The sequence below is a fragment of the Hemitrygon akajei genome, chromosome 7 (genome assembly GCF_048418815.1).
Source record: "Hemitrygon akajei chromosome 7, sHemAka1.3, whole genome shotgun sequence".
NCBI lineage: Eukaryota > Metazoa > Chordata > Chondrichthyes > Myliobatiformes > Dasyatidae > Hemitrygon > Hemitrygon akajei.
In genome coordinates this window covers 137,622,923-137,642,731 of record NC_133130.1, presented here as the reverse complement: position 1 = coordinate 137,642,731, position 19,809 = coordinate 137,622,923, and the positions used below count along the sequence as shown (strand labels likewise).

Sequence of the window (19,809 nt, the reverse complement as noted above, 5' to 3'; positions counted from 1 at the left end):
ATCTGCTTCAAACTGCCACTCGCTAGAACTGATTGATTTAAGATTAAACCAACATTAAACTGGTCACCGAATTATAGGAAAGATGTCAACAAAATAGACAGAGTACAGAGAAGATTTACTAGAATGTTACCTGGGTTTCAGCACCTAAGTTACAGAGAAAGGTTGAACAAGTTAGGTCTTTATTCTTTGGAGTATAGAAGGTTGAGCGGGGGACTTGATAGAGGTATTTAAAATTATGAGGGGGATAGATAGAGTTGACGTGGACGTGGATAGGCTTTTTCCATTAAGAGTAGGGGAGATTCAAACAAGAGGACATGAGTTGAGACTTAGGGGGCAAAAGTTAAAGAGTAACATGAGGGGGAATTTCTTTACTCAGAGAGTGGTAGCTGTGTGGAATGAGCTTCCAGTAGAAGTGGTAGAGGCAGGTTCGGTATTGTCATTTAAAGTAAAATTGGATAGGTATATGGACAGGGAAGGAATGGAGGGTTATGGGCTGAGTGCAAGTCGGTGGGACTAGGTGAGAGTAAGCATTTGGCACGGACTAGAAGGGCCGAGATGGCCTGTTTCCGTGCTGTAATTGTTATATGGTTATATAAAATTCAGAAGCTTCAAACAGAAATCAATTGCATTCCAGTGGACTTTGAATGGGAGCAGATTCATGGATCATCAGATTCATAATGCTGAAAGAGCATCTTTCAAGATTTTGGCTTTATTTGTAAGAACTCAGAAGATTTGGAAGCAATTCCACAAAAGGCTGCTGAAGAACATCAACCTGAACGGTGGGATAAAAGTTTGAGAAGGATTTTTGGAAAGTTGTTAAAATGAAAGGCCTTGCAGGGCTAGAGAGAAATTAGGAAGACGAGATTGGCGATGAGATGGTGGCATAACTTAATGAGCTAGATGGATCACTATTATACCATGTACAACTCCAAAGTTGGATCTTCCATATACATTATTTATTTAAATCTTACATTCATCCCACAACGTGAGGGAGTAAAAATCTTTGCATTATGACTCTTTCGCAGTGTACAGACATGTGAATTTATAAGTCTAATGTATCTAATGATCTTCCAGGCCTTCTGTACTCACACGCTGCTGTAGTGGAAGGACGTTCACATCCACAGATGCGCTGGGCTGTCCGTACCACTCTCTGCCGTGCCCAGCAGTCAAGATTAGCAGCTTCTATACCAGGCAGATGCTCTCAATATTTAGGAGGCGAGGCAAAACACTTTCTCTGACAGGACTATGAGTGTTTTGAGCCCTCTTCCTCAGACAGTAGGAGCGTCTGTGGATATTGTTCAAGGCAAAGATGGACAGATACTTGATAAACTAGGGAAGTGAAGGGCACTGTAGGAATAGGGTTATACTAAGATCAGCCATCACCCTATTAACGAACCAATCCCGGTAGGTCACTGTTGGATAGATAAACAAAACTGATGGTTCAGACATCCTGCTTCAAGAGCTCTGTAATTCCCAGTGAATCACTGACCTAGACAGTGATATTATTGCAACACACGCCAATGATCTTTGCAATATGGGCCAGATGTGCTTGAGGTTGTTACTGATTACCAAAAGTTAGCAATATGCTGGAGAGTAGCTGTAGGCACAAATGACCTCTTGATGAGAATCTAGAATGTTCCACGGGCTGCTGAATGGAAGGAGCCAGGTAAGACTCTTAGCTTCACACCACACATAGCTCCCACATCTTTTCAGGTCCCAGTCAGTCCTCAGATAATTGTTGCATTTAATTTTCATGTCCTTTTAATTTTTGTTTATATCTTTTAAAATCATTTACACTTTCTTAGCAGTATGAGTTGTCTGAAGTTTGTAGACAGGGCCTCATTTCCAAATGCCCAGTGCCAGTACCACGCTCACACCTCTCGGAGAAACCACACCGCAGCTGGTCCCGTGACAGTGTGGCTGCAGGACCATGGTGCTGCCCTGGGCCAACAGTGGCAGGAGGACACAGGCTGAGAGAAACAGCTCATCTGCTGGGTCTGGTGGGACTCCTTCAGTGAGTAAGCTGTTAGACATGGCAGATGGGGTATCACCATACCAGATATAGAACATTAATACTGATCCACCAGCAATAGCTTACACTTACAAAGCACCTTTACGCTGATGAATAAAACGTTCTATTTTTATTTTACTTAGAGACGCAGTGTGAACAAGCCCTTCTGGCCCAAAGAGCCTCACATCCCCCAACCACCCATCTATTTAACCCCAGCATAATCATAGGGCAATTTATAATGACTAGTTAATCTACTAACCAGTATGTCTTTGGACTGTGGGAGGAAACCAGAGCACCTGGAGGGAGAACGTACCAACACTTTCCAGACAGTGCCAGAACTGAACTCCAAACTCTGGAACATCCCAAACTGCAATAGTGTTGTGCTAAATGTTACGCTACTTTGGCGCAGTATGATATTACAGTGCTAACAGCTACGCCACTGCAGATTGCTGATTTTAAAACTAGCAGATTCAGAAATCACTATCAAAGACGTAACAATTTAACGCAAGCCTTTTCTCTCCAATAACAGACATTATAGCAAGTAACATTTACACAGGATGTGAAATGGTTGTAATCTGTATTAAAAGTACAGAATGGGAACCTGTGTACCAGACTTTCCTTCGGGACCCTGTATTCCTTGCTGGCCTTTAAATCCCTGTGGAGATTAAAACACATTTTGAATCAAACTGTATACAATATAACAACATTTCAGACACACTCACAATAAAAACTTGAAAATAACTTAAGCCCTTACTAATAGAGAGTTTTGAGATTTCCTATTAAATATAAAATGGAGTATATTTGGTTGAAAAGGAATTTGAAGCAACAGTGTAAATCCTGTATGTTACCAGGATTTGCAAACCAAAGGCATGAAAATGAAAAGATATTTCACACCGGGTGTAGGTCAGATAGACATCTTGGTCAGCATGGATGAATTGGGCCGAATGGCCTGTTCAGTGTTGTATAACTCAGTGCCTCCTAGACCAATGAATATAGAACAGTACAATTCAGTAACAGGCCTCCCAGCCCACAATTAAGCTAACAATGCTAATTAAACTAATTTCTTCTGCATGCATGTTGTGTATATCCCTCCTTATCTGTACATTCACGTGCTTGTCTAAGAGCTTCTAAAATGCCTTCACTACCACCACCACCCCTGTCAGTGTATTCCACCATTCAGCACTCACTGTAAAACACTTCCCTCTGGTAGATTTTGTGACTCTGGGGTATTGATACCGACGTCTTCTCTTTCTATGCTGCTCATAATTTCATAAACTCCTATCAAGTTTTCCCCCACCCTCTGACACTGCAGAGAAAACAACCCAAGTTTGACCAAACTCTCCTTACAGCACATGCCCTCTCATCCTGGTAAATTTCTGCACCTTCTCCAAAGCCTTGATGTCCTTCATTTGAAGTCAGGTGCCAGGACAGTTGTCAACCAGAAATGAATGCAATATTCCAGATACAACCTAACCAGTGGTTCATAAATCTGCAACATAACTTTCTGATCCTTGAACCTACCCGCCCTATATCAGTAAACGTGAAAGAGTGCAGAAACAATTTATATGGATGTTGCCAGGACACGAGAAACTGAGTTGTAGGGATAGATCGAATAGGCTCCCTGTCGGCAGGAAAATGAGGGAGATCTTACAGAGGTATACAGAATTATGAGGGGTACGGATAGAGCGAATGCAGGATTTTAGTGCCATGATAGAGTTGTAGGTTAATTGGTCATTGCAAATTGTCCTGTCAGTAGGCTGGTATTAAATTGGGGGCTGCTGGGCCATGTGGCTTGAAGAGCTGCTAGAGCCTATTCCACACTCTATCTCAATAATAAAATATATACAGTATATTCTTTTTCTCCTCCAGTTGTGTCAGACTAAAACACGAGTACATAGGTTTAGGGTGTAAGATGAACTATTCAAGGAGAATTTGAGGGGGGGAACTTCACTTAAAGTTGGTTCAAGTGTGGTACAAGCTGCCAGCAGAAATGGTCGATTGGATTCAATGGTAACATTAAGAGAAGTTTGGATAGGTACATGGATGAAAGGGGCTTGGAAAGATATGATTCAGGTGCAAATAAATTGAATTTGGCAGAAGATTGGGCTAGCATAGACCAGATGGGCTGATTGGCCAGTTTCTGTGCTGTAGTGCTCTATGCTTCTATGATGTCAATGCCTTGACTGATCAGAATTAGAGTCATGTTTAAAATCACTGGTATATGTCATGAAATGTTTTGATTTGTGGCAGCAGTAAATACAATATGAAAAATAAGAAAAAATATAAATTGCAATAAGAAATATTTATAAAAAATAATATAAGTAGTGCAAAAAGAGAGCAAGAGCAAAAACAAAAAAGTGGTGAGGTGGTGTTCATAGGTTCTTTGTCCATTTAGAAATCTGATGGTAGAAGGGAAGAAGGTGTTCCGGAATCGCTGAGTGCGTGCATCTCCTCCTCGACGGTAGCACTGAGAAGAGGACGTGTCCTGAGTGATGGGGTTCTTAATGATGGATGCCAACTTTTTGAGACGTTGCCTTTTGAAAGTGTCCTGGATGCTGTGGAGGCTGGTGCCCATGATGGAACAAGCTGATTTTACAACTTTTTGCAGCTTTTTCCATCCTGTTCAGTGGCCTCTCCATACCAGATAGTGAAAAGAGTGTTCTCCATGGCACATCTGTAGAAATTTGTGAGAGTCTTTGGTGACATACCAATTCTCTCCAAACTCCTTATAAAATATGGTCACTGTCATGCCTTATTTGTAACTGCATCATTATGTTGGGCCGAGGATAGATCCTCAGAGATGTTGACATCCAGGAACCTGAAACTGCTCACCCTTTCCACTGCTGATCACTCAATGAGGATTGGTGTACATTCCCTCGACTTCTTCCTGAAGTCCACAATCAATTACTTGGTCTTGCTGACGTTGAGTGCAAAGTTGCTGTTGCGACACAACGCAGCCAGCTGATCTATCTCACTCCTGTATGCCTTGTCATCACCATCTGAAATCCTGCCAACGATAATGCAATCACACCATATCCCTATCAACCTGTGTGGCCACTTTCGAAGAGACTCTCGATGGGTTGTGGTCAGTTTAAAGGACTTGTTACATTCTCTGTGACTCTCTGAGTTTAAAATAAGCCATTACTTATTGCAGACTTTAACCTGAAAACTTTGTTTCAGCAACCCAACATACTGTCTGAAACTGAGGGAGCAATGTGACAAGCATCTGACCCCTTCAACCAGCAAAACTGAACTCAGTTATGGTCTAATGCTTAGTGCAGTGGTAGAGTTGGACCTTATGTGTGCTGCCATATGACCTACAGCCTATTTCTGACTTCCAGGAGCAGAATCCAAGTCCACATATTAACCTACACACTGCTTTCTGCCAACAGTGCTCCACAGATCTGTCAGTAGCTGCTCCATAACACCCAGGCAAGTGACTTCAAATGAAAACTAAATCTGGAAGAGATATTCAATATACTGCCCCACATGAATTTCACATCCTTAAAAGCAAATCAAGAGAAGACAATTCAGAGAGGTCCGAATGTCTCGTCGTCATCTGGAGCTACATTGCTGCCAGTTTGAATTCAAGAGGGTGTGAGATGTTCTCCTGCCAGTGGAACAAATGGAGAATCTTATTTCATAATTATTCTGCAGCTCCAGCAGTGGGGATTAGTCAGGATCTCTGTGATGTGAAACTGCCTGTAGTGTTTCATAATATGATTCAGCTCCTGTCCGGGAGCGTAACTGGAAAATTGGTATTGTTATTGGTTTATTATTGTCAATACAGGGGAAAGCTTGTCGTGCATACTGTTATACAGGTCAAATCATTACTCATGCATTGATCTAAAATAGGGTTAAAAATAACAATGCGGAATAAAGTGTAAAAGCAACCAAAAAAAGTGTACTGCAAGATAGAATGCAAAATAAGGAGGTTGATTGTGAGACCAGGAGTCAGTCTTATTGTGCAGGAGATCTATTCATGAGTCTGATAACAGCAGGATACAAGCTGTCCTGGAGCCTGGTGGTACATGCAATCAGGCTTTTGTATCTTCTGTCCAATGGGTAGGGTGAGAAGGAAGAGTATCCAGGATGAGAGATCCTTGGTTATGTTAGCTGCTTTACTGAGGTACTGAGAAGTACAGACAGATTCCATAGTGGGGAGACTCTTTGCTGTGATGTGCTCAGCTGTGTCCACAACTCTGCAGACAGTTACCATACCGACCCCTATGCACCCAGATAGGATGCTTTCTGTGTTGCATCAATAAAAATCGGTAAGATTCAATGGGAACATGCCGAATTTCTTTAGCCTCTGAGGAAGTAGAGGGGTTGGTGAGTTTTCTTGGCTGTGCCATCAGTGTGGTTGGACCGGGATGGGCTATTGGTAATGTTCACACTGAGGAACTAAGCTCTTCCTGTGGTTTTTTAGTGTTACCATTTTATGAAATTGATGCCAGGGACTAGTTGATTATTGAACAAATACATTTGCGATCTGCTTTCAATTGACTACAGTTTAAAATTCAATCAGTTGGCTTTTGACTGGATTTAAGTGAGCCGTGTTACTATAAACTGAGCTACACCATTTCCATCTTTCTCCTGCAAAATATTACATACAATATCAGTGGATAGCTCTTTGAAAACCCGCAGAATAGCCTTATGGAACTGCACGGACAATCTGTGCTCAACTTGACTTCATACTATTCAACAATTGCATTCAGTGCACATGTCCTACTTACAGAAAATTTAAACCAGCACATTTCAGGAAGTTCACTTACTGTTAAACCAGGCAATCCCACTAAACCTTGCTGACCCATGCGTCCCTGTTTAAAGAAATGTACAGACATTTTACACAATAGATCAAGCAGATAATTTTGCAGACTGTAAAATTGGTTCACTCGGCAATGTATTCTCTACTGAGGTAATTCTAGGGTCTGGAAGAGTGAAGGAAGAGAGGTGTAAATCTAATAACCCATTGTGACATTGTGGATGCACTAATGGAGCATCCACCTTCATATGTTCATTCCAGTTCAGTACCTTCCTTGGAGAATCATTCGACCAGAAACGATTGGATTCAGCCTGCTGCTTGAACCCAATGCCTACACACCTTGTGCAGGAATCTAACATATTCAGGTGGTGTCCAGTGGGCCCAATTGCCTAGAATTTTCAGGGAACTGAGTACCTGCCCTAGGCTCTTTGACAGGCATCAAAGATGGAGGCAAAGTTCTGCCACCTGTCAAAGCTGGCAAGTCTTTTCACTGTTATTCAAATCTCATTAAAATTGGTCCAAATAATACAAACAAAAAAAAATCCACACAAATTAATTGAATGGATTTAAATCCCTTGGAAACACTAAAGTTAATTAAGGATATTAAGTGAGGAATAAATAACTTCATGGTCCATTTACATTTTCCCAGTTACTCCAGAGTGCTAACAATTCCCCTTCGGATTGCTGGGCGTTTCTACTCATTCACTAGGTCTGGCTGACCTGGTGTGGTTGGGGAGGGTACGCTGGTGTATTGCTGGGGAATCCCAGCATGACCCGGCTCCACACTGACAGAGCGGCGTGACACAGGCACCTGCCACTTGGGATGCCAACATTCCCAACAGATCTGCGTAAATCCGGGATGTCCTTAGCTGGAGTGTTGGCAGATCCCCGTGGAAACCACCAGCCACAGGGAGCTTGGTTCAACCCCTCAGGAACTGACTTACAGGAAACATGTTTCAAAATCTGATTCAGAAATCCCTGTAAACAGTACTGGTTTTAGCATTGGCTTATTGTTGTCACGTATACAGAAAGCTTTTGTTTACCCAGCCATTCAGATTATTTCGTACATAATTACTCTGTGGTAGTAAAAAGAAAGCAGAATGCAGAATGCATTCCAGAGAAAATGCAGTGAGGTCGATAGCTGAACTGCAAGAGCCCCAGTGGGGTAGATCGGGAAATCAAGAGTTTATCTTTTAGGTTATGAGAGGTGCATTCCAGAGTGATAGCAGTGTGATAGAAGCGGTGTATTGAGTATGGTGGTTCATGTTCTCAGGCTTTTGCATCTTCTGCCTAACTGGAAAGGAGACGAGAGGATAACCAGGCTGGGAGGGGTCCACAATTGCGTCGGTTGCTTCCACAAGGCAGCGAAAAGTGTAGACGCAGTCTATGGGTGGGAGGTTGTTTAGTGTGATGGTCTGGGCTGCATTCACAACTTTCTGCAGTTCCCTGGGCAGAGCAGCTGCCATAGCAAACTGTGATGCATCTACATAGGCTGATTTCTATGCTGCATCGATAAAAAATTAGTAAGGGACTTGTCAGCACATTGGCAGTGAGTGACCACTTTGTGTGAAGGCCCTGATGACCATTATTCTGAGCTGCTTTTTATGTAATCAAACCTGACAGGTTACTATGGACTTGACTCTCGCAGTGAAAGTGAACTCTGCTTTGGAAACACAAACAAGAGGAGATCTGCAGATGCTGGAAATCCAAGCCTCACACACAAAACGCTGGAGGAACTCAGCAGGCCAGGCAGCATTCGTGGAAAAAGCGTACAGTAGACTTTTCAGGCCGAAACCCTTCAGCAGGACTCTGCTTTGGAAAGCAGACTTTGTGGGGGTAACAGTAAGCATTATTACTGACATCCAAATGCGTAATCAAATTCCAACAACTGAATACTGTATATGTAACTACATACATCAGCTGCAGTTCAATGCAGGAGTTGCAAAGCTTCTGTGTAAACGTGATCCCTCCTTGCTCGACTCACCACTTTGTGAAAGCATACAGTTCCTTGTCACACACAAACGATGTCCAACCCCAAATATTTACGGGGTTGTAAGCCCAGTGTTTGAGTGGTGGCATGGGAAGCTCGGTGGGGAAGCTGTTATTCAGAATGTGGGAGGATAGGGGAGGGTAGGCAGGCCAGGTGCGTGAGCTGGATGGGGGTGGGTGTAGGGAATGGGATTGCTCCTGGAGGATCATCGTCCTCCATTCTTCTCCTCCCGACCTGCTGAGTATTTCAACTTTACCAGCATCTCAGATTTCTAGCAGCAGGATCCTTTCTGAGATGCTTCTCTCTCTTCACCAAAATTAGTACTCATGATAATTAAATATATTTGGAAAAAATATTAATTCGGATTTTAGAGTTTTGGTATAAATATCAAGTAGGATGAAAGTGAACTTACAAGGCATTGATCTGACCACATTTGGGGTATTGTGAGCAATACTGGGCCCCGTATCTGAGGAAGAATGTGCTCACATTGGAGAGGGTCCAGAGGTGGTGAAGCAATTAATGTGTGAGGAGCGTTTGATGGCTCCGGGCCTGTACTTGCTAGAGTTTAGAAGGATAACGGGGATCTCATTGAAACCTACTGGATAATGAAAGATTTGGATAGAATAGACATGGAGAAGATGTTTCTAGTAGTGGGAGAGTCTAGAACCAGAGGGTACAACCTCAGAATAAAAGAATATCCCTTTAGAAATGAAATGAGGATTTTTTTTAAGCCGGAGGGTGGTGGAATTCATTGTCACAGAGGGCTGTGGAGGTCAAGTCATTGGGTATATTTAAAGCAGAGACTGATATGTTCTTGGTTAGTAAAGGTATCAAAGATTATAGGGAGAAGGCAGAAGAATAGGCTGAGAGAGAAAAATAAATCAGGCATGATTGAATGGCAGTGCAGGCTCCATAGGTTAAACGGCTTAATTCTGCTTCAGTGTCCTATGGTGTAATGGACATCGGCACCAATTGGGAATATTCATCTGATACCAGAACAGCAGTAACAGATATATCACAGATGGGAAAATGGATAGAGTTACTGTGTCAGGTGAAAGAGTCCTCAACCTGAGTTTATGGTGAAACTGCAGAGAAAGAACCCCTTAGCTCACCATCTCTATGCTTCCCAGTGACACCAATCCAATCTACCAGCACATGGTCAATCCCTTGCTGCAGCTTGACTATTCAACTGCTTACCCAAACACTTGTAAAACCTTGTATGAGTCCCTACTCCCTCCATCCCCTCAGCCACTGCGTTCCAGACTTCGTCCACCCCCTTGGTGAGAAAATTCTTCCTCAGAAAGTTCTCCTGTAAACCTCTCATCCCTTACTCCAAACCAATGCTGTCTAGTTTTAGATAACTCTGCCACTACTTAACTGATCCACTCCCTTTATAATTTTATTGGATCCATCCTCAACCTTCTCCACTTTAAGATCTATCCAGACCCTCCTTCTAACTTATACATTCATCCCAAGAAAAAATCCTTATGAATTCCACCTGCATCATCTCTATAGAGAACTTTTGTCCTGCCTAATATCAGGTAACCACAAGAGCATGTGATTCAGCGTGCCATAACCTGTTTGCTATGATATTCTCAATCCTGGCTGATGAAAGCTAGTTGGTGCATCCTTCACCAATGTACAAAATGCTGGAGGAGCTCAGCAGGTCAGACAGCAACTATCGAGAGGAATAAACATTCAACTTTTTAGGCCAAGACTCTTCCATCGGGTCCTGATAAACGTCAACTATTTATCCTCTCCATAGATGCTCCCTGACCTGCTGAGTTCCTCCGGTATTTTATGTGTTGCTCTGGAATTCCAGTATCTGAAGATTCTCCTGTGTTTATGACCAACTTACCTAACTGTGTTGACATTTTCTGTTATCCTTGCATTTGTTCCTCAGTACTAATTACAGCCCCACCATTCACTGTATATCCTACTCTCAGACCTCCCAAAATGCATTACCTTGCACTTATCAGGATTAATTTCCTTCTGCCATTGCTCTACCCTTCTTATCCACTGATCAATATTGCCCCATGGCCTAGAACTGTCCTTCTCATTGTCAACATCAACTCTGGTTTGCTTTCCATAGAAGCTGCCTAACTGGTGTTTCGAGCATCCTCCAAACTTGTGTCAGATTTCCAGTACTTGGGTTTTTTTTATTTGTGTTTACTCAGTAAATATCACAAGGAAGATGTGATATCATTAGCAAAAAATAAAACCCAATGGAAGAAACGATTGTTTATTTCTCTGCCTGGATGATGCCGACCTGCTGAGTTCCTCTAGCACTTTGTGTGAGTGGCTCAAGATTTACAGTTTCTGCAGAATCTCTTTGGTCTAAAATCCAATGGAAGTTTCTTTTGAAAGAAGAACAGTATGAGTGCTACTTCACAGCCTGTGTCATATTCCCAGTGGAGTATAGATATAGAAGAGTAAGCTTCTGATGTTGATGGTGGGGGAAGCCTTCTTACAAACAGGTGCATGAAAATAAGGTTGATTCCACAGTCAGTCAGCACACCTCGATCGCATATGCCATCTGAGGGGTTTCCTCTCCCTTATAAAACTGCTCTTCCTTGCACAGACTCCTTCAGAATACTGGTAAATACTAACCCTGTGTCCTCTGGATCCATGTATTCCTTTGGGGCCGTCAGCTCCTCTGTTACCCTGAGATATTTGAAAAACAAAGGGAAAGCAGCAGCAGGTAATGGTATTAGTAAAGGGAGATCGACAAGTTCTCTTCAAAGTATTCAACAGAAATCACAATGTGTTCGCTCAAATTCACGGTCATGTGATTTGTCTAATGATAATAGAAGGATGCAGAAGGCAGTCACATATCCCCTCCGAATCTCTCTCTGTTTGGTGGACAAATAGTGAAGACCAAACCAGGTGGAAATATGTGGATTATCATGGAAAATTTACCAGCTCATCACGTTGAAGTGCTCCCCAGCCTAACCCCACTTTCCAGTACATGTACTGTAGGCCTACAGATCACAGTTCTTTAAGTGCATTCAGAATAAAATGGTCTTCAGCCTCTATCACCTTTGTAGGCAGGAAGTTTCGGCTTCAACTACTATATGAGTAAAAATGTTTTACCTATTTATTTTATTCAGAGATACAGAACAAGACCTTCTGGACCAATGAGCTACACTGCTCAGCAACCCACCTATTTAACACGAGTCTAATTACAGGACAATTTACAATGACCAATTGATCTACTAATTGGGATGTCTTTGGACTGTGGGAGGAAACCTACATGGTCACTCCTTACAAGTGGTACTGAAATTGAACTCCAAACTCCGTCGCCCAGAACTTTGATCGCATCACACTGACCGCTATGCCATCATGGCTGCCGTTTTCCATCTTATTCTCATACCAGATGTTTTAATGCCACCTGATTTTTGATACCCACAAGGGAATTTGGCCCTTGAAATTTTATACACATCAATTAACACCCCCCCCCAGTCCTTTCTACTCAAGGGAAAATAACCTCAGCCAGTTGGTTACCATGATTCCAGTACAGATGACATGCTTACACATCACCTCTCCAGAAGAGGTGGGAGAGTCCACACAGGAATCCATTCAGACTGCATTATCCAACAAACAGTGGGGCTGAAATCAGAGGTAATTGAGTGTTCCTGTTGATCACAGAGATCATACCTCAGTTGGTATTTAGATAGATGTGCAGAGCTCTCCAAACTGACCTTGGGTCCCACAGCTCCTTGTTGCCCCTGAAGGCCCATGACTCCATCTTCACCCTGAAGAAAGCATCAAAGGAAAAGTTGCTGATAGCATTTGCTTTCAAAAGGAGGGGAGAGAAATGGGCAAGATCTGGCTGTAGATACAAGAGATCACAGACACTGGAAACTCATCAACGAACAAGATAATGGAGGAACCCAATGGATCAGGCCGTGTTGGGGAAGGAAAAGGAGAATCAATGTTTTGGGTCAAAGCCATTCACCTGGACAGATGACTGTATGTAGAGATCTGGTTGTACATATGTGGACATTGTCCATGGTGACCACGTGCCTACGTAAGATGCAGGGGGCAGTCACATATCCCCTCGGAGTCAGACCAAAGTGATGAGGTCTCAAGTGAAGTGATAACAAGGTTCCTCCCCTAAAGCACATGACCACCTCAAACAAAAGGCAGAACTGGGAGTACAGTTTTGTCCCTTGTCAAATAATTTAACAATATTTTAAGTTATTACGTAAAGTTAATACTTAAGTATTTAAAATTAATGATTAGAAGATGATTAAACATAATTAAACATAATTATGATTAAACATAATTAGAAGATAAGAAGTAATTAAAAACAATAACTAAAATGAATTTTTATCTTCTCCTCAGCATCCTAACCATCAGACCATTGAGAATGTGGAGGTCTTGGATCCAATGGTGGAGATGAGTGGCAATTCCCCAGTGTAATATAACTGGAATCCAAGCCAGGGCTTACCTGATTCAGGTGCGAAGGGCCTGCCCTGCTGGATCCCAGCCGGGTGGCCTAAACAGCACCAGTCACACAAAGGTAAGAGGGAAGTACACAGTAAATGGCAGGACTCTGACAACCAACAGTCTTGGGGTGCAAGCCCATAGCTCCCTGAAGGTGGCCACATACATTGATAGGGCAGCTCAGAAGGCACGTGGCATGCTTGCTTTCATCAGATGGGACTGAGCATAAAAGTTGACAAGCCGTGTTGCAGCTGTAGAAAACTTTGGTTAGGCCACATTTTGAAGATTGTGTGCAGTTCAGGATGTGGAAGCTTTGGAAAGGATACAGAAAAGGCTCAACAGAATGCTGTCTGGACTAAGAATATTCGTTATAAGGAGAGGTTGAATAAACTTGGGAGTGCCAGAAGCCGAGGGGCAGCCTGTTAGAAATATAATAGTACGTAAGGTTATGAGAGGCACAAGTAGGGTAGGTTTTCAGAGCCTTTCTCCTGGGATGGAAATTTTGACTTCTTTACAGTGAGATGAGAGATGCTTAAAGGAGATTGCCAAGGCAGGTTTCTTCACCTGAACAGTGATAGGTGCCCGGAATGTGCTGATGTAATGGTTGAAGTAGATACAAAAGCAATGTTTAAGGAACACTTAGACAGACACATGAAAAGGCAAGGACTCGAGGGACATAGATCAAGGGTAGGAAGACGGGATTAGTTTAATACATTATCCCTGTTCCTGTGCTGTACCACGCTGCTTGATAAAGAAGACTACTGCTGGAAGTTCCGATAGCCCTGCACCCAGCTGGGGAGAACACAAAACGTGAGGGATTTTCAATAGTCGGTGACTTTCCGTGGCACTTAGCTACCGCTACAAATAGAGCAAGTAATCAGAATAAGTATTGAAACACTTTAAGAAAGTAACAGCTCAAAAACATTGAAATTATTTAAGTTTGAAAGAACAAAGAACAAGACACACGAAAAAAGCTTGAAACAATGATGTTCTTCACCAGAATCTAGCCCAGCAGGTTTTGATTTAAAATGCCAGTTAACTGGGAAACAAAGGAGTTTCATAAATTTGAGGTTTTGAACCAAAGTGGCCCTGAGTGCAACACAATGACAATATCAAGATGAAAAATAAATAATTTAAAAATATAGAAATACAAGCTACTTAGACTCCTAAATCTACAAAATAGCAAATCAAATTAGCTTAAATTCCCTTGGGTACTCACATAATGTCCAGCGGGCCCAGCCCGACCCTTGTTACCAGGAATTCCAGGGAGTCCCACTGACCCCCTGGGTCCAGGGAATCCTCTTAATCCGGGTGGCCCAGGATAACCCTAAAAATGCAAGAGCACATTGCTCATCAGTAAGATTTTTCACTCTCTTCTTGAATTAGATGCTGGATTTTTTGTTTTCTGGCATGGTTTATTTCATGTTATGCATTTGAACTTGCTGTTTTTCTGAGCGAAACACAAAGTGAAATGCTCTATATAGGTGATTAAACACCTCCCACTGGAACCATAAGTTGGTGAATTGGTTTATTGTTCTCACATGTAGAGAGATCCAGTGAAAATCTTGCTGCCCATACAGATCATTTCGTCATATCAGTGCACTGAGGTAGCACAAGAGAAAACAATAACAGAATGTAGAATAGAAAGTTACAGTTACAGAATTGCACTACAGGCAGATAAAAAGGTGCAACATCATAACGGGGTCAATTATGAGGTTAATAGTCCATCTGATTGCATTAGGAGACCGTTCAATAGTCTTATAACAGCAAGCAAGAGGATGTCCTTGAACCTGGCAGTATGTGCTTTCAGCATTTGTATTTTCTGCCGATGGGAGGTGAAGAGAGGATGTCTGCGATTGGTGGGGTCTTTGATTAGGTTTCTGATTTACTAAGGCATGTGTTGACCATGCAGGAGAGATTATTTTTCATGGCGTGTTGAGCTGGGTTCATAATTCTCTGGTCACAGGCAGGCAGTTGCCATACCAAGCGTGATGCACCCGGATAGGGCCTTCCTATGGTAAAACAGTATAGCATAGGATCATGTATTTAGGCCCACTATGTCTGTGCCAACGTTATTGCCAGTATAACACATCCCATCTGTCTATATCCCTCCATTCCCTGCCTATTCAGGTGCCTGTCAAAATGTCTCTTCAATGTTGCTACTTTATCTGCTTCCACCTCCTCCCCAAGCAGTATGTTCCAGGCACCTATCACTCTCTGTGTAAAAAAAACTTCATAAATCTTCTTTAAACTTTTCCCCTCTCACTTTAAACCTATGTCTGCTAGTATTTGACATTTCCATCAAAGGAAAAAGACTGGCAATCTACCTCTCATCATTTGATGTCCTTCAGTCTCTAATGCTCCAAAGAAAACAATCCAAGTTTGTTCAACCTCTCCTTATTACTAATACTCCCTAATCCTTTTGAACCGCTTTGCACGTTCTCCAAAGGTTCCACATCCATTGTTGTAATAAGGCAACCAGAACTGAACACAACACTCCTTCGTGGCTTAAGTAAAGTTTTATACAGCTGCAACATGCCATCATGATAACTCTTATAATCAATTTGCCAACCAATTAAGGCAAGTATGCATACATTATCTTAATACCCATCTACTTGTGTTACTTCCTTCAGGGAGCTACACACTTGTACCCAAAGATCCCTCTGTATGTCAGTGTTCCAAAGGGTCCTGCCATTTACTGAACACTTTTCTGTTGCAATTGAACTTCCAAATTTCAATACTTTTCCAGGTTAAGTTCCTGCTTTCATTTCTCCACCTATGCTTCTAACTGATATCCAACCTACTGTACAATTTGACAATCTTCTTCACAATCCACAATTACATGAATTTTTCATCTTCAAATTTAATAATCAGACCACATACATTTTCATTCAGATCATTATATCGTGAACAACAGTTCCCAGCACTTTTCTTTATGTCTTCTTCAAACTAATCATACCTCCTGCATTTGCATCACAAACAGCAAAAGGTACAAGCACCAGTGCCTGTGGTACACTAATGGTCACAGACCTCTAGTTAGAGAAACACACCTCCAACAATAACCCTTGTCTTCTTTTTGTAATTTATTTCTTTATTGAAGTTCATCATCAACAAACATTTCCATAAGATGTATTTCAGTCTATCATCAAGCCAATTCTGTATCCATCTTACCCAACTCTCTGTGGGTCTCATGTGACCTAGTCTTTTGGAACAGTCCACTATGAGGAACCTTGTCAAATGTTTTACAAACATCTATCTAACATCTACTGCCCTATCCTTATCAACCATCTTCAATGCTTCCTCAAACAGTTCAATTAAATTTGTAAGACAGGTCCTTGCCGACATAAAATCATGCTGACTTTGCGTTGTATGTCCATGGATTTTTCATGTAAAATGGGCACTGATGCAATATCAGCAATAGATGTGCTTTAAAACAAGCCACCCCTCCTGTCTTGCTCCTTTCAGATCACTCTCAGTGAACTTTAACCAGGGGCACAGTACAATGGGTTCACTCATGGCTGCAGTAACCCTGCTTCAGTCCTGACCTCTGGCATTGCCTGCGTGGAGTTTGCACGTACTCCCTGTGACCAGGAGGGTTTTCTTCAGGTGTACCTGCCAAAGGTGTGCAGGTTGGTAGGTTAGTGGGTTGCTGCAAATCGCCCCCAATGTGTGGGTGAGAGGTAGAATCTGAGGGAGCTGATAGGAACGTGGGCAGAATAAGATTGGATTAGTGTAGGTGGGTGCATGATATTCCAGTAAGGAGGTGGTGGGCCAGAGGTCTTGGTAAGACTTTCACTAGGTTTTACTAGTGCTTTGTCACACCAGAAGTCCAACAGATTCCATACATATTCCTATCCCATGAATAAATGAACAGTGCCAGCCATGTCTGCATCCTGTAAACGAATAAATGAAATAAAACTCCCACTGCCTCAACATTACACATTATGTTTCCCACTGCACACATAGGTTAAAGCACAGTGCTGGGAAGTCTTTGTTGACTATTCAGTGAAGAATGCTATTTCAAATGAAAGTATTAATCACCTGGTTAAATCCAAATTGTAATGTATGTGCAGTTTCTCAGGAAAAGAATTAAACAATAAATACATACACAATCTCCTTTCTCTCCTGGGTCTCCCTGTGCACCATCTGCAGCTCTGGAGCCCTATAAAAGTGGTACAAGTAGAATCTCAAGGACCATGAACAAATTACATTCAAATAGTAGATTCTTAATGTCTTATTTTTATTCAGTTGGGACAAAGATTCTGGACATGAAGACAAGTGATTTAGCCTTTTTGTTAAACATAAAAACATCATTCTTGATTCAGTGAGACATTGTAGAGCGACATTCTAAGGTTTTATGCCTTCAGTTCTGACAAGCTGATAAAGTGAAACTTCAGTATTTTAAGCAACTTTTGTACAATTATATTCACATGTTACTAACTGGTAGACTCCACCACTTACAATCCTGAAAACTATTTCTAAAGTACTGTTTCTTCCTTCTTGGGGTTTCCACACTTTAAAAGCCATGACTGAACTGAAGAACCTTTGGGAAACTTACTGCTAGCTTTGTTGGGACAGATCGATTTATGTTTGGCTAACTGTACGGCACAACCAAAACCTTGCTTGTCAAGGACTGACCCTCAAAAACATCCATGCTCTGCTTTCATCTTGATGTGCTGCCTCCTTGCTGGAGTACAAGCCCGATCATGGACAATCCGCAGAATTAGTGAAATTTTAATCTGAACTTTGGCAGTGAGCTTCAGTGCGCTGTTGGCTTCTGAAGATATCACAGTCAAGCCCAAGTCTAACACTACTCTTGCTTCAGGAATAACCACCTGTCATTTGAGTTGCTATTGTATAATGTTGGATATGATTCAGATCTTTGCCAGAGAAATCTGATGGGTCTCCACATTCAGGTCTGCAAGTGGTCCTTCCAGGTGAGGCAACACTTCAACTGCAAGTCTGTCAAGATCATCTAATGTATCAAATGCTCCTGGTGGGACCCAGTGTAGATCGGGGGACTGCTTCATCAAGCCTCTTCGCTCTGCCCGCCACAAAAGGCAGGATCTCCTAGCTGGCTACCCATTTCAATGCGACTTTCCTTTCCCATTCTGACGTGCCTATCCATGGCCTTCTCTACTGAGCAGCACCTCACATTCCATCTGGGTGGCCTCCAGCCTGATGGCATGACCATTGATTTTTCTAACATGGTGATTTTGCTCCATTTCCCCCTCTCTTTCTGTATTTACCATTCTGGGTCCCCTCTCACCACTGTCTCTTCTCCTCACCTGCCCACATCTCTTCTTTGGTGTCCACCCTTCTCTTTCTTCTATGGTTTACTGCCTCATTCCATTAGATTCCTTTTTCTTCAGCCCTTTGCCTCTTCTAGCTATCCCCTCCCAGCTTCTGACTTCATCCCTCCTCCCACACCCACCCATCTTTCCTCTCATCTGGTCTCACCTATCACTTCCCAGCTTTTACTCCTCAGCCTCCCCACCTTCTTAATCCAGTCCTGATGAAGGATCTCTGCCTGAAACGTAGACTGTTTATTCCCTTCTATAGATGCTGCCTGACTTGCTGAGTTCCTCTGGCATTTTCTGTGTGTTGCTCAAGATTTCCAGCATCTGCAGAATATCTTGTATGTAAGTAAACTTGTCACCAAGTTTGGATAGGATAATTGCCTTTGGTGGAATAGAAGAAATTGGAGCTTATTACACACTTTCCTTTTATAACACTTACTATATGCACATCATTTGGAGATGTCTCGTAATCACAGGCCATAACCTTTGTCAAATGTTGAACTTTAAAGATAATAAATTGTGGGTCTTACTGGGTCACCCTGTGGGCCTCTGACACCAGGAATTCCAGGTAATCCCTGTAAAATAATATGAATCCTGGTTAGGTACCCCTATAAGCAGCTTAGCAAAATAACTCAAATGTACCAGTATCTGATAATTAATAACGCTGATGTTAAAAACTTTCAGCAACTATAGGCCATGTTGAACAACTGATTTCCTCCAGGAGCAACTTTTAACCCTGTTCCACATGATGACATTTACTTTCAAAATTGTCCATCTTCGAACCGCTCTGCAGCCACTGGCCTTCCAGTGGCCTGTAGCGACCCTGCAATCAGTTACCTGACATTATCTTACATTACATGACATGGGACCTGATGAAGGGTCTTGGCCTGAAACAACGACTGTTTACTCATCTCCTTAAGCGCTCCAGACCTGCTGCGTTCCTCCTGCATTTTGTGTGTGCTGTATCAGTTACTATAATCCATTGTTCCAAATCTACCAGTCAAAGGTTAGTAGTCACAGAACATGAAATAATCCATACCATGCCAGAACAATTAATCCCCCTTCTGTGGCCAGTACAAAAGTTGCTTCTGGACCTTTAATCTGGTTACCAGATTAATTTGAATCATTTTAAAATTGATTAATTTAACATAATTTAAATGCAAGATTTGAGAATAATCAGATGCTGATCCTCATATTAAAAAATGTGTGAAATGGGAGGTGTGTACTGTATTTAATATTTCAGTAATATTTGAGAAATATTGTAAATACATTGATTAAACATTCCTTATTTAAA

The 19,809-nt window shown here is 42.1% G+C and overlaps 1 protein-coding gene across 1 annotated transcript in view; it reads right to left on the bottom strand.

The window, feature by feature from the left end:
* Positions 1 to 19,809, bottom strand: part of LOC140730960 (uncharacterized) — a 405,020-nt gene that overhangs the window by 125,968 nt on the left and 259,243 nt on the right. The window contains exons 23-29 of the mRNA XM_073052071.1: positions 19,046 to 19,090; positions 17,324 to 17,377; positions 14,435 to 14,542; positions 12,468 to 12,521; positions 11,377 to 11,430; positions 6,787 to 6,831; positions 2,613 to 2,666 (exon numbers count right to left, since the gene is read on the bottom strand). Coding sequence (XP_072908172.1) covers positions 2,613 to 2,666; positions 6,787 to 6,831; positions 11,377 to 11,430; positions 12,468 to 12,521; positions 14,435 to 14,542; positions 17,324 to 17,377; positions 19,046 to 19,090 — 414 coding nt within the window. The remainder of the gene's footprint in view (positions 1 to 2,612; positions 2,667 to 6,786; positions 6,832 to 11,376; positions 11,431 to 12,467; positions 12,522 to 14,434; positions 14,543 to 17,323; positions 17,378 to 19,045; positions 19,091 to 19,809) is intronic.